Below are 15,670 nucleotides of genomic sequence, written 5' to 3'. Positions count from 1 at the left end.
CCCACAATTTTCGCATCCCACTGACAGTTACATTAATCTGGGACTTATTCTTAATGGTGATACAGAATCTTCCCAAAGCACAACATCTGTTGTCTAAGCTAGCTGTTACTCCCACCCTAGGCCTAGAATTTCCTGTTCTCCAGCTCCTATTCATTCAGGCTGCCCTGACTTCCTTTCTTAAATCCTCAAAGACCTTCTAGCATGGAGTAGAAAGGGCATAAACTAAAGCATATGGCGCCTACATGCATGCTAAGTCACTGCCATCCTGTTTCTTTGCAACCCTATAGACTGTAGCCCACAAGTCTCCTCTATCCATGGGATTTCTCAGGCAAGAATACTGGAGTGGGTTGCCATTTCCTAACTCCAGGGGATCTTCCTGAAACATGGACTGAACCCACGTTTCTTGCGTCTCCTGCAGTGGCTGGCAGGTTCTTTACCACCAGTGCCACCTGGGAAACCCTAAAGCACACGGCAGTTTAGACGAATAGTGAGAAGCTGGTCCAAGCATGACCCTACTCATCTCCATGAAAATATCTTAGCCCTCTAAATTCCTCCTCCAAGCTTTCTATCACTACCCTCCCACCCCCACTTCCTAAGAGACTGTCAGGGGCTGAAGTAAGAATCCAAGTGCTAGTTCTGAGGTAGACGCAGAAGACGACACTCAAGTAATTAAGCAAGAGTTGCTACTCTATGAAATCAGCATACAAACTGCTCAAGCAGCTATGACTAGCAGGTTATCCTAATTCAATAAATCCTCTAGATTGTACAATAGTTAAACGATCATAACTTTGTTCCGACAGCCCCTGGGGATAAACCTTATGTTTCCTTTAACAGTATTTATTGTAAGTATGGGCAGGCCCAGGATGAAAATCTATAGACACAGGACTGTCCTCTGTACAATTTTGCTGAGAACTGAAAACTCTTTTGATTATCTGCATACCTAGCAGAGGAACAGACCAGAAGCAGGAAAAAAAGTAGATAATGCAAAAAGAGCTGTACCTGATTCTAAGCAGCATTATCTTGATGGACAGCTGATACGGGGAGCACAGGTAACCTACTTTCCATGTGATATTTTACTCATAGTCAAATAATAAGCTAGGTTTGTATTTCCAGGTAAAAGCAGCAGCAGCCTAAGTAGATCAACTGAATACCAGAAGGTAACTGAACTGAATAAGAATTTTTAAAGTAGTTATGTAATTCCCAAATTTTAAAACTTGACACACAGAGGTGTGTAGTGGAAATGAAATAGGTCTACTGATCACATCCCATGATAATAGGTGCTCAGGTTCTATTCTGCTACATTAGAATTTTTTTTTCTATGACATATGGTGTGAAGTAGGTGGATCAAATACAAACTCTAAGGAACAGTGTGAAAGTTCTTTAAAAAATAAAAACAGAGCTACCATGTGACCCTTCAAGCCCACTCCTGGGCATATATCCAGAGAAAAACACGGCCCAAAAAGATGCATGCACCGCAATGCTCACTGCAGCACTGTTTACCATGTCCAAGACACGGAAACCCAAATGTCCACTGACAGAGGAATGGATAAAGAAGCTGGGGTGTGCCGCCGGCCTGTGCTCAGTCATGTCCAACGCTCTGTGACCCATGGACTGTAGCCCACCAGGCTCCTTTGTCCTTGGGGATTCTCCAGGCAAGAATACTGGACTGGGTTGTCATGCCCTCCTTCAGGGGAAGATAAGGAGTATATACACACACACACATATATACACACGTGTGTATATACATCAGATCAGATCAGATCAGTCGCTCAGTCGTGTCTGACTCTCTGCAACCCCATGAATCGCAGCACGCCAGGCCTCCCTGTCCATCACCAACTCCCGGAGTTCACTCAGACTCACGTCCATCGAGTCATTGATGCCATCCAGCCATCTCATCCTCTGTCGTCCCCTTCTCCTCTTGCCCCCAATCCCTCCCAGCATCAGAGTCTTTTCCAATGAGTCAACTCTTCGCATGAGGTGGCCAAAGTACTGGAGTTTCAGCTTTAGCATCATTCCTTCCAAAGAAATCCCAGGGCTGATCTCCTTCAGAATGGACTGGTTGGATCTCCTTGCAGTCCAAGGGACTCTCAAGAGTCTTCTCCAACACCACAGTTCAAAAGCATCAATTCTTCAGTGCTCAGCCTTCTTCACAGTCCAACTCTCACATCCATACATGACCACTGGAAAAACCATAGCCTTGACTAGACGGACCTTTGTTGGCAAAGTAATGTCTCTGCTTTTGAATATGCTATCTAGGTTGGTCATAACTTTCCTTCCAAGGAGTAAGCATCTTTTAATTTCATGACTGCAGTCACCATCTGTAGTGATTTTAGAGCCCCAAAAAATAAAGTCTGACACTGTTTCCACTGTTTCCCCATCTATTTCCCATGAAGTGGTGGGACCGGATGCCATGATCTTCGTTTTCTGAATGTTGAGCTTTAAGCCAACTTTTTCACTCTCCTCTTTCACTTTCATCAAGAAGCTTTTGAGTTCCTCTTCACTTTCTGCCATAAGGGTGGTGTCATCTGCATATCTGAGGTTATTGATATTTCTCCTGGCAATCTTGATTCCAGCTTGTGTTTCTTCCAGTCCAGCATTTCTCATGATGTACTCTGCATAGAAGTTAAATAAGCAGGGTGACAATATACAGCCTTGACGTACTCCTTTTCCTATTTGGAAGCAGTCTGTTGTTCCACGTCCAGTTCTAACTGTTGCTTCCTGACCTGCATACTGATTTCTCAAGAGGCAGATCACGTGGTCTGGTATTCCCATCTCTTGAAGAATTTTCCACAGTTTATTGTGATCCACACAGTCCAAGGCTTTGGCATAGTCAATAAACCAGAAATAGATGTTTTTCTGGAACTCTCTTGCTTTTTCCATGATCCAGTGGATGTTGGCAATTTGATTTCTGGTTCCTCTGCCTTTTCTAAAAGCAGCTGGAACATTAGGAAGTTTACGGTTCACATATTGCTGAAGCCTGGCTTGGAGAATTTTGAGCATTACTTTACTAGCGTGTGAGATGAGTGCAATTGTGCGGTAGTTTGAGCCTTCTTTGGCATTGCCTTTCTTTGGGATTGGAGTGAAAACTGACCTTTTCCAGTCCTGTGGCCACTGCTGAGTTTTCCAAATTTGCTGGCATATTGAGTGCAGCACTTTCACAGCATCATCTTTCAGGATTTGGAATAGCTCAACTGGAATTCCATCACCTCCACTAGCTTTGTTCGTAGTGATGCTTTCTAAGGCCCACTTGACTTCACATTCCAGGATGTCTGGCTCTAGGTCAGTGATCACACCATCGTGATTATCTGGGTCATGAAGATCTTTTTTGTACAGTTCTTCTGTGTATTTTTGTCATCTCTTCTTAATATCTTCTGCTTCTGTTAGGTCCATACCATTTCTGTCCTTTATCGAGCTCATCTTTGCATGAAATGTTCCTTTGGTATCTCTGACTTTCTTGAAAAGATCCCTAGTCTTTCCCATTCTGTTGTTTTCCTCTCTTTCTTTGCATTGATCACTGAAGAAGGCTTTCTTATCTTTTCTTGCTATTCTTTGGAACTCTGCGTTCAGATGTTTATATCTTTCCTTTTCTCCTTTGCTTTTCGCTTCTCTTCTTTTCACAGCTATTTCTAAGGCCTCCCCAGACAGCCATTTTGCTTGTTTGCATTTCTTTTCTATGGGAATGGTCTTGACCCGTCTCCTGTACATTGTCACGATCCTCATTCCATAGTGCATCAGGCACTCTATCTATCAGATCTAGGCCCTTAAATCTATTTCTCACTCCCACTGTATAATCATAAGGGATTTGATTTAGGTCATACCTGAATGGTCTAGTGGTTTTCCCTACTTTCTTCAATTTAAATCTGAATTTGGCAATAAGGAGTTCATGGTCTGAGCCACAGTCAGCTCCTGGTCTTGTTTTTGCTGACTGTATAGAGCTTCTCCATCTTTGGCTGCAAAGAATATAATCAATCTGATTTCGGTGTTGACCATCTGGTGATGTCCTTGTATAGAGTCTTCTCTTGTGTTGTTGAAAGAGGGTGTTTGTTATGACCAGTGCATTTTCTTGGCAAAACTCTATTAGTCTTTGCCCTGCTTCATTCTGTATTCCAAGGCCAAATTTGCCTGTTACTCCAGGTGTTTCTTGACTTCCTACTTTTGCATTCCAGTCCCCTATAATGAAAAGGACATCTTTTTTGGGTGTTAGTTCTAAAAGGTCTTGTAGGTCTTCATAGAACCATTCAACTTCAGCTTCTTCAGCTTTACTGGTTGGGGCATAGACTTGGATTACTGTGATATTGAATGGTTTGCCTTGGAAACAAACAGAGATCATTCTGTCGTTTTTGAGATTGCATCCAAGTACTGCATTTTGGACTCTTTTGTTGACCATGATGGCCACTCCATTTCTTCTGAGGGATTCCTGCCAGTAGTAGTAGATATAATGGTCTTCTGAGTTAAATTCACCCATTCCAGTCCATTTCGGTTCGCTGATTCCTAGAATGTCGACATTCACTCTTGCCATCTCTTTTTGACCACTTCCAATTTGCCATGATTCATGGACCTGACATTCCAGGTTCCTATGCAATATTGCTCTTTACAGCATCAGACCTTGCTTCTATCACCAGTCACATCCTCAGCTGGGTATTGTTTTTGCTTTGGCTCCATCCCTTCAATCTTTCTGGAGTCACTTCTCCACTGATCTCCAGTAGCATATTGGGCACCTACTGACCTGGGGAGTTTCTCTTTCAGTATCATATGATACATGTGTATATATACATATATGTATATACACACACACACACATAATGAAATATTACTCAACCATTAAAAAGAATGAAATAAAGCCATTTGCTGTAACATGAACAGACCTGGAGTATCATACTGAGTGAAGTAAGTTAGAGAAGGAGAAAGATCATATGACATGCCTTATATTTGGAATGTAAAAAGAAATGATACAAATGAACTTACTTACAAAACAGAAAGAGACTCACAGACTTTAAAAAGAAACTCATGGTTGCTGCGGGGTAAGGGATAGTGAAGGAATTTGGGAAGGTCATGTATACACTGCTATATTTAAGATGGATAACTAACGAAAACCTATTGTACAGCACATGGAACTCTGTTCAATGTTATGTGCCAGCCTGGATGGGCGGGGACTTTGGGGGAGAATGGATACATGCATATGTATGGCTGAGTCCCTTCACTGTTTACCTGAAACTATCTCAACATTGGTAATTGGCTGTACCCCAGTACAAAATGTTTTTGGTGTTACAAAAAAATCAATAAAAATAAAACTGAGAAAAAAAGAACTCTAAGAAACCTTGAAAATGTTCTCAAAAAAATAAAAACGGTAAATATGTGAGGTGACAGAAGTATTCATTAACTTCAAGGGTGAAATCCTTTTGTAATACATAATGTATATCAAATCATCACGCTGTGCACTTTCAACGTTTTAGAACCTTGTCTATCAATTAGAACTCAACAAAGTCGGGGCGGGGGAAAGAACTCTTGAGATTTCTGTTGTGGTTATATTACGGTATTTATTATAATGGAATATGACTGAATAGTCATTGGAAGGATTGATGCTGAAGCTGAAACTCCAATACTTTGGCCACCTGATGTGAGAAACTGACTCATTGGAAAAGACCCTGATGCTGGGAAAGACTGAAGGTAGGAGGAGAAGGGGATGACAGAGGATGAGATGGTTGGATGGCATCACCGACTTGATGGATGTGAGTTTGAGCAAGCTCCAGGAGCTGGTGAAGGACAAGGAAGCCTGGCGTGCTGCAGTCCATGGGGTCGCAAAGAGTCGGACATGACTGAGCAACTGAACTGACTGAATTGATGACTGCTACCCCCGACTTTTAGGCATTGGTTAGTATACCTAGCCTTTTTCACTAAATTGCACGTTACCTGAAGGTCTAGCTTTCAGGTGGATCCAAAGCTCTCTAGTTAGGTAATGCTGTTAAGGTAAAGCACAGGACTAATTAAAGGCTATGAGTCCTTGGGTTTTGCTTTGTTCCACCCACGGCACAAACCATACCCAGACATCTAGCCAGTACCTAATGATAGTAGGCTGCTGCTCAGAAAGGATAACAACAAAGTATGGATGAACTCTGCAAACTCAACACAAATATAGGGGGAAAAATTAAAGCTTCTACTTTCTGGATGGGACAACAGAAGTGCTAATTCATGTGAAAAGGGCAGTACACACTTTTGACACGCCAGGGCATTACCGCAGGTGCTTCATGGTTTGCTCAATTAATGCCCTGGAGACTAATGAAGGTTCATTAACTTTTACTATTGTTCTGTTAATGAAAAGCAGAAGAACAAAAGGGACATACTGGATATTACACTTTGGAGTAGTTTGTATGGCTGGCCACACAGCGTCCTACACACCTCTCCAGCACCACTCACCTGGAGAAGCTGCTATGGATGCCAGATACTGCTTTTTCTCCCTTCCCAAACAGATACAGCTTGGTCTAGAGCTGCACTGCCCCATAAGAAGGAGAATTATTCACTTCACACCCAACACCCCCATGGGGCTCAGCATCCTTATATCAGTAACAACAGGTAGTCAGGGATGAGAAATAGTTAACCAAAACGTCTCAAAACCTTCTCAGACATACACTTTTCCTCTACTCTAGGTCTCAAGGTCTTTGGTTAGCCTACCATAAGGCTTGAGAAGTGTTAAAGTTAGGCCGAGGCTCAGCCACACATTCCTCCTGTTCTGGGCCATCATCTTCCATGCTGGAGAATCCCATCTCATCTTGAAACTGAGGGCAAAGGAAAAGTCACTCCAACAGTGACAGGGGAAAATGAAGACTGGTTTACAGGACTTTAATAAATGCTGTCACACAGAAAGAGCTTGCATTGGATCCTTTCTCACTTCTGGGCTCAACCAGTCCAGCACATGGCATAATTTTCATGCCAGAAAAAAACCTTCTCACTTGGCCAACTTGTAATGGTAAAGACAGAGCATGGATAACTCAAAATGATCAGATTATCTTTCAAGAGAGAAATTTATGGAAAAAGAAACTCTAATTAGTTTGCAATCTTTAAGGATACACCATGTGACAGTTGAAAAGGTTATGTAAAAGCTCGTAAGGAAAACTTTACTAAGATATGGATATTCAAAGTTTATTAGTTACCAAAATTCTCCTGTCACTATATCCTCTCCTGGGTGAACTGAAAGGAGAATGGCTTGGTCAGACCACTGTTCTGGAGAGAGAGGCCCTGAGACCAAAGGATAGAGCTTGCTGGGGAATTCACCTTTAGTGTCCAAAGTTCTCATTCAAAGATCACTACTCACAGTTTCAAACGACTCTTCCATCAGTTCATTCATGTCCTTTTCTGCAAAAAAGCCAAAGAGTATGTTGCTGGCACACACTTATTTCATTTTGCAATAGTGGGAATTCCAGGAAAACAAAGAAAGTTATTTTTAGCAAGGCTTTTGACAAAATCCTCAAATGTATTAATATCCATCATTCATTCATTCATTGAAAAACATTTATTGAACAACAACAGTATGCTTTAATCCCTATTCTAGATGCTCAGATATATGACAGAAACTCTCGCGAATGAAGCTTAAATTCTAGTGGGAAAACAAACAAAAACATAAGCTAGGCATTTTTTTTTTAATTTATTATTTGGGGTCACCCTGGTCTTCGTTGCTGTGTGCAGACTTCCTCTAGTTGTGGAGAACAGAGGGTACCCTCCAGTTTGTGGGGGCCTGGGCTTCTCATTGCAGTGGCTTCCCCTGTTGCAGAGCACAGGCTTGAGGGAACCGGCTCAGCAGCTGTGGCACATGAGCTTGGTTGCCCCCATGCATGCGGAATCTTCCCGCACCAGGGATTGAACCCATGTCCCCGTATCGGTAAGTGGATTCTTGACCACTGGCCCACCAGGGAAGTCCTAGATGACTTTATGAGATAAATTCATAGTCTGCTGGCCTATCCTGCTGAATGGAGTCAAGAGAGAAGTCTTCAGTAATGTGTCAAAGGACTCCATCTTTATCTTTGGACCAGCAATGCCATTAACAACTGAAAACACCTAGAAAACACACTTTTCAAATCTGTAAATGACACAAAGCTGGAAGGGATCACCAAACCAACCAATGACAGATTCGAAATTCTAAGTTTTCTCAAATTAACTGGATGAAATGGAATAGGGATAAACAAGTCATACATTTAGGATTTTCAAAAATCAGTTTCTTAAGTGCACAAAAAGGTAACATGGCTTAAAAACAATCTGAAAAAGGTCTCAATTTTTTTTGGTTGGCCTTCAGATCAATTCTAGAGGACTGTGATCATTTCTATAAAAGCCCTTCTTAAGAGGGCATTAAAAAGCTAATATCCAAACATTTATGAGGATGTGAATCAACTGGAACTCTAAAAAGAATATAAAAGACCTTTGGGAAAATGTCTGGCAATTTCTCAGAATATACAGCTACTATATGACCAACGATTCCTCCCCTGGAGAGCTGACCAAAGGAAATGAAATATTTGTTCACAAAACTAACAAGAGAACAAAAACACAATGGAATATTACTCAGCCATAAGAAGGAACACATTTGAGTCAGTTCTAATGAGGTGAATGAACCTAGAGCCTATTACACAGAGCGAAGTAAGTCAGAAAGAGAAAGATAAATATCATATACTAATGCATATATATGGAATCTAGAAAGATGGTACTGATGAATTTATTTGCAGGGCAGCAATGGAGAAACAGACATAGAGAACAGACTTACAGACATGAGGAGAGGGTGAGACGTATGGAGAGAGTAACATGGAAACTTACATTACCATATGTAAAATTGATAACCAAAGGGAATTTTCTGTAAGTCTCAGGGAACTCAAACAGGGGCTCTGCATCGACCTAAAGGGGTCGGATGGGGAGGCAGATGGGAGGGAGGTTCAAGAGGGAGGGAACAAATATATACCTATGGCTGATTCATGTTGAGGTCAGACAGAAAACAACAAGGTTCTGTAAAGCAATTACCCTTCAATTAAAAAAAAATTTTTTAATTTTAAAAATAACAAGAGAGTTCAGAGCTATCTTTATTCAAGACAGCCAGAAATTAGAAAGAATCAGGTGTCCATCAACAACTAGGGATTGATGAAAAATAAACAAATTGGTATATTTCTACACTGGAATCCAACTCAGCAATAAAAAGGAAGAAATTAAATAATACAAGCAATACACATGAATCTCAGAAACATGCTAAGTGAAAGAAGCCTTACACAACACAACACATAGTACATGATTCCATTTACATGAGGTTTTAAAACAGGCAAACACCTAATCTGTGATAGAAAAAAACAGAAGAGTGGTTGTACCTGGGAGATTGGTCAGGGGACTGATCTCGAGGGGCCAGTAGGTATTTTTGGGATGATAAATATCCATCTTGTTAGGGGTTTCACACATCAAACCTCGCTGAATAGTACACTTAAGATTTCTATGCAATAATGTGTATGCTGCTGCTGCTGCTAAGTCACTTCAGTCGTGTCCGAATCTGTGCGACCCCATAGATGGCAGCCCACCAGGCTCCGCCGTCCCTGGGATTCTCCAGGCAAGAACACTGGAGTGGGTTGCCATTTCCTTCTCCAGTGCATGAAAGTGAAAAGTGAAAGTGAAGTCGCTCAGTCGTGTCCGACTCTTCGCGACCCCATAGACTGCAGCCTACCAGGCTCCTCCATCCATGGGATTTTCCAGGCAAGAGTACTGGAGTGGGGTGTCACTGCCTTCTCCGAATAATGTGTATAAACATACCTAAAAAGAAAAACTGTAAACAAATATTCAGTTCCAATTCATGATGCACGTGGGCTAAGTCGCTTCAGTCGTGTCTGATTCTTTGCGAACTGATGGATTGCGGCCCGCCAGGTTTCTCTTTGCATGGGATTCTCCAGGCAAGAATAATGGAATGGGTTGCCATTCCCTTCTCCAGGGGATCTTACCGACTGAAGGATTGAACCTGTGATATCTTATGTCTCTTGCATGGGCAGGTGGGTTCTTTACCACAAGCACCACTTGGGAAGCTCCTAATTCATGATATGCATGATGAAATGTTTAGATATCTACAACTCACTATGAAATGCTTAAAAAAAAAAAGATTAGGAGATGGATAGAGAAATAAGTGAAGCGCTGCATAATTAATACATGAAAACTATAGAAAGTAGATGGTGAGAATATGGGTGTCCACTGTACAATTCTTTCAACTTTTCCACATGTTTGAAAAGTTTCATAATAAAATGTAATAAGGGAGAAATTTTCTTAAAAACAAAGGCTAGAATCCAGAAGAAGGTTAACTTGGGGGTTGAAGTGTGGAAAGTCTGAAATGTAGGGAACTGAAGAAACTTGGTATGTTTAGCGTACTAAAGAAAAAAATGTAGGAGAAGAAAAATACTATGCACATTTGGGGGTAAATTATATTCTTAGCAACAATGGACAAAAAGAGAAATATAAAAGATAGGTTCAGGTTCAATAAGGAAAACGTTAACTGAGGAGGTGTTTGAGAGTAGGACACGCTATCTGCAGAATCAGTGAACTCCCTGTCACCCCAGTTCCCCAAACAGATTGAAAGGCCACATCAAAGAGGCCATGAAAATGCTTACGTGGGAAGAAAACATATGTAACCACAGAAGGCTTTCCAAACTCTGTGATTGCATACTGTAGTAAAAAGTGATCTCTTGGAGTTCTTGAGTATTCTTCATCAAGTTTAGCACAATAGCACAGACCTTGAATAATAACCATGGGACCCATACGAAGTGCCTCTAGTGATGCTGGAAGGGCTCCCAAGAAGCACAGTCATGACATTACAAGAGAACACTGAATTGCTTGATAGGTACCAGAGACTGCGGTCTGCAGCTGTGATTTCCTACCATTTCAAGATAAACAAAGCTAGTTTAAGGACCTTTGTAAGAAAGAAAAGGAAATTCATGAAGCCATAGGTGAAGCTATGCAAGCAGGTGCAAAAACCTAGAGCTTTCTGCAAAATACTTTTTTATCTCATGTTGAGAATGCAACTTTTATGTGGGTGGAGGATTGCTATAAGAAAGACATACCTATCTGACACGATTTGAGAAACAGCAAAGTCATTATACAATTTAAAGCAAAAGGAAGGTGAAGGACATAAGGCTAGAGAATTTAATGCCAACAAAGGATAGTTTGATAATTTTAGAAAGAGGTTTGGCTTAAAAACTGTCAAGATAACAAGAGAAGCAGCCTCTGCTCATGCAGAGGCAGCAGGCAAGTTCCCAGATGGCATTAAGAAAATCATTGAGGAGAAGGAATATCTGCCTAATTGGTTTTAATGCAGACAAAAATGCCCTAATCTGGAGGAGGGGGGAAAAAAAGCCACAAAAGACATTAATTAGTAAGAAAGAGAAGCAAGCACCAGGATTTAAGGCAGGAAGGGAGAGACTAAGTCTACTGTTCTGTGAAAATGCAGTCAGGTTTATGACCAGGACTGCCCTTCTCTATTAAGCTGCTCACCCCAGAGCCTTGAAGGGAAAAGATAAAACAGGAGCTACCAGTCTTTGGATATTTAAAAAAAAAAAAAAAAGAAGGCCCTTTCTCTAGATTGGTTCCATCAGTGCTTTGTCCCTGAAGTCAGGAAATACCTTGTTTTTTAAGCTTCTTTTCATATCGGACAGTGCCCCTGGCAACCCAGAACCCCATGGATTCAACACTGAAGGCATCTAAGTGGTCTACTTGCCTCCAAAGCTGTCTCCAATTCAGCCTTTAGATCAGGGGTCATAAGGACCTTACACATGATATTCTCACCAGTATACAAGTGCCCCTATGGAGAGAACATCATGTAACTCTGGAGGAAGGATTACGCTATTGAAGATGCCAACACCGTTAGGGAAAAAGCCAAGAAAGCCATCAATCCTGCAACAATAACTCCCCACTGGAGAAAACCGTGTTCAGAAGTCATGCATGAATTCACAGGATTTACGACAGAGCCAATCAAGGAAATCAGGAAAGAGATTGTGAATATGGCCCCAAAAGATGGGGGTGCAAAGATTCAAGTTTTGGATCTTAAAGAAATTCAAGAGCTAACAGACCCCACACCAGAGGAATTAACAGAAGATGACTTGATGGTGATGAGTGCTTCCAGACCAATGCCAATGAGCACCAATATAAGACAATCTGGCAGAAGAGTTCTGATTATTCAAGGCTGCTTTTGATTTCTTTTACATGAAGCCTTCATGATACAGACTCTGAAACCAGAGCATATGGTGGGACAGGGATTGGTACCACACAGAAACATTTCAGAGAAATGAAAAGGCAAAAAAGTCAGACAAAAATTACAATGTATTTCCACAATGTCACACTCTCTGCTTCCTCATCCGCCTCCACCACCTCTTCTGTCTCACCACCCCTGCAGCGGCAAGACCAACCCCTCTTCTTTCTCCTCTTCCTCCTCAGCTGACTCAATGTGAAGACAAGGAGGATAAAGGCCTTTTTCATGATCCACTTCTACTTAATGAACAGTAAATAGTCACCATGCCAACAGTTAATAAACTTATCTGTTGTGTATATATGTGTCTTTATGTGAAAATCTAATAACTGTATGGCAAGAACTGTATGAGATGTTTCTGTGTCATCATCATTATCATTGCCTAACATCATGTGCAAGACTTATACTAAAATGAATAGCCTACCCTTACATAAAGTGATATTTAATATAAAATTAACAATGTGTTAGCTTTATTACTGACTTATAACTTTGCTTTCAAAGAGTTATATTACTCTACAGTATGCCTCTCTCTTGTAATCAGAGAAACCTTGTATCAGCCTCTCATATCTTAAAAAATGTAACAATGTTTACAATCCTGTACATGAATATTGACTAAATGTTACTTTTGTTCAGTCATTAAGTCATGTCTGACTCTTTGAAACCCAGGGACTGCAGCACACCAGGTCTCCCTGTCCTCTGCTATCTCCCAGAGTTTGCTAAAATTCATGTCCACTGAGTGGTGATGCTATCTACCCATGCCATCCTCTGCTGTCCCTTTCTTCTTGTGCCTTCAATTTTTCCAAGCATCAGGGTCTTTTCCAAAGAGCTGGCTCTTTGCATCAGGAGGCCAAAGTACTGAAGCTTCAGCTTCAGCAACAGACCTTCCAATGAATATTCAGGGTCGATTTCCTTTAAGATTGACTGGGTTGATCTCCTTGCCATCCAAGAGAATCTCAAGAGTCTTCTTTAGCACCACAGTTCAAAACCATCAATTCTTCAATGCCCACTCTTCTTTATGGTCCAACTCGCACAAACATACATGACCACTGAAAACACCATAGCTTTAACTATACAAACCTTTGTTGGCAAAGCAATGTCTCTGCTTTTTAATATGCTGTCCAGGTTTGTCACAGCTTTGCTTTCAAGGAGCAAGCATCTTTTAATTTCATAGCTGCAGTCACCATCCACAGTGATTTTGGAGCCCAGGAAAATAAAATCTGTCACTGCTTCCACTTTTCCCCCTTCTGTTTGCCATGAAGTGATGAGACCTGATGCCATGATCTTAGTTTTTTTAAGGACTATAATATTGTATGCCATAAAATTTCTGTAACAATTCATTCATCTATAGGCCAAGGTACCATGAAGCAATCCTATCAATTACACTAGGCTACCATCAAGCCATCATAGCGTTGCTTCTTCATTATCAATGCATGAATCCTTATACCAGTAAATAAATATGAATTTCTTTATCACATCATCATTATTCATGTTCAGTTGACACGTATGCCTACACTGTTCTGTATCATATAAGATAATATTAATATAATGACAGATGATTTATCCTGTAAACAGACAACATAAACTTACAGTATCAATAAATACAGTATTATAAATGTATTTTGTCTTCCTTATGATTTTAATAACATTTTCTTTTCTCTAGTTTACTTTATTGCAAGAATCCTCCAGCCTTTTCTTTCTTTACTTTTTGTTTGATTCTTGGTACTTTCCTTTCAATGTTTCCTTTAACCTTAACTGTCATAACATACCAAAATAAGTGGAAGACCTTCATAAAGAAAACGGCATGCTACTCTCAAAAATTACATGAAAGATGAACTAAAGCAACAGAACAAAACGTAAGTCCTAAAAGACTGTGCTCACATAATGCTCTTTGGACAAAGACCTGCATGGTTTAGGTACATAATGAACACTTTGGCATACTGACAAAGCTTTCTGCGTGACCTTGTCACCAGCCCACGTTTCACCCTCGCCACATGGTGGACGCTCTCCCAGGACAGGGGATATACATCAACAGTTCCTGAAACATGTTATCCATTATTGGCAAACCAGCAATGGAATAATTTTTTAAAACATGACTCAAGCCAAGTTTATCTGTTTCCCATATCTCCAATCTTGCTCTCTTTACCCACCAAATCAATAAATTAAACTGGCATTAAATCAAAGTGATGTTTCTAGAATCCAAGTCAGTTCCTACTGATTTCCTGCTTAAAACTCATTGAGCTCTCCTTTTTGACAGATCAAAAATCAAATCTAAGATTCTCCAAGACCTGAACACTGCTTAACTTGTCTATCATCACTCACTCAGACAACTAAATCAAACTACTTACTATTTTCGAAACATATGTATTGTTGTTTCATAATTTCATGGTCTGCAGACATTCTTCTATTTGCAATATCCTTCTCTGGCCCCATTCGCCAAAAACGTCTTATTGCTCCTTCTAAACTAAGATGAAACATCTCATTTTGTGAATCATTCCCTAAGCCATAGTATACATAGGACACTATATACCCTTTTCTAGGCCGCCAGGGTACCTTATACACAAGCTATTATTATAGCACTTAGCACTTTGTACTGTAGCTGTTCCTGTCTGTATCCCCCTACTAAGTTGACATCCTACAGGCAGAGGCCATGTCTTACTCATTTCAGTACAATCGCTGCCAAATACTGGACTCAATACGTGACTGTGGGATGTATAAATGAGTAACTGAAAGGATTCCTGAATATATATGTAAATTTAAAGAATTATAGAAATAAATGGTAGAGGAAACGTAAATGTCTTAATCTAAGTGGGCTACAAGCTTCACCCTCAAAAAGCTGCAAAGTAAACAAAAAGTAGCTGTGGAAAAGTCAGGAGCATGACTCATAATAAACACAGACTCACTGGTGATTCTTACTGCCTGGTCAGTGCAGAAATCCTTTGCATCTGGTTCATCAAGTTCTTCCAGGAAATTACACTCTGGATGGTCATCATTTGCCTCCTCTAGGAAAAGAAAATGTTTCAGACACTTTTTCCCAACTGTGAAAGCATACCTCTAAAGACTATTTAAGGTGTTCAGCACCGTAAGAATCTATTCCAATACAGCACACTTATTCTGAAGATTCTATTTTTTATTTATTTTTTGACCATGCTGCAAGGCTTGCAATATCTTAGTTCCCTGACCAGGAATTGAACCCAGGCCCACAGCAGGGAAAGCAAAGATTTCTAACCAGTGGAACACCAGAGAACTCCCTATTCTGCAGTTTTTACACAACTTAGTCTTTTTTTTTTTCATTTCCCACAGCTGATTCATCTCACCTATTCTCCTTGCTCACCTAAGTTCCTTCCTTCCTTCGAACAAGTCCCTCCCAACATGAAGCCTACACAACCCATTGGACCAATCTCATCCATTGAGGGCAGAAGCCAAAAGGAA

At 40.7% G+C, this 15,670-nt stretch overlaps 1 protein-coding gene across 1 annotated transcript in view; it reads right to left on the bottom strand.

The window, feature by feature from the left end:
- Window positions 1–15,240, bottom strand: part of LOC101906206 (GON-4-like protein) — a 37,422-nt gene extending 22,182 nt beyond the window's left edge. Inside the window, 3 exon segments of the mRNA XM_024989933.2 lie at window positions 6,670–6,773; window positions 7,310–7,350; window positions 15,142–15,240. Coding sequence (XP_024845701.2) covers window positions 6,670–6,773; window positions 7,310–7,342 — 137 coding nt within the window. The 5' untranslated portion in view covers window positions 7,343–7,350; window positions 15,142–15,240.
- Between the last annotated feature and the right edge of the window lie 430 nt (window positions 15,241–15,670).

This window comes from Bos taurus, chromosome 3, assembly GCF_002263795.3.
Source record: "Bos taurus isolate L1 Dominette 01449 registration number 42190680 breed Hereford chromosome 3, ARS-UCD2.0, whole genome shotgun sequence".
NCBI lineage: Eukaryota > Metazoa > Chordata > Mammalia > Artiodactyla > Bovidae > Bos > Bos taurus.
The sequence above is the reverse complement of the archived record's forward strand: the minus strand, read 5'-3'. Positions and strand labels throughout refer to the sequence as shown.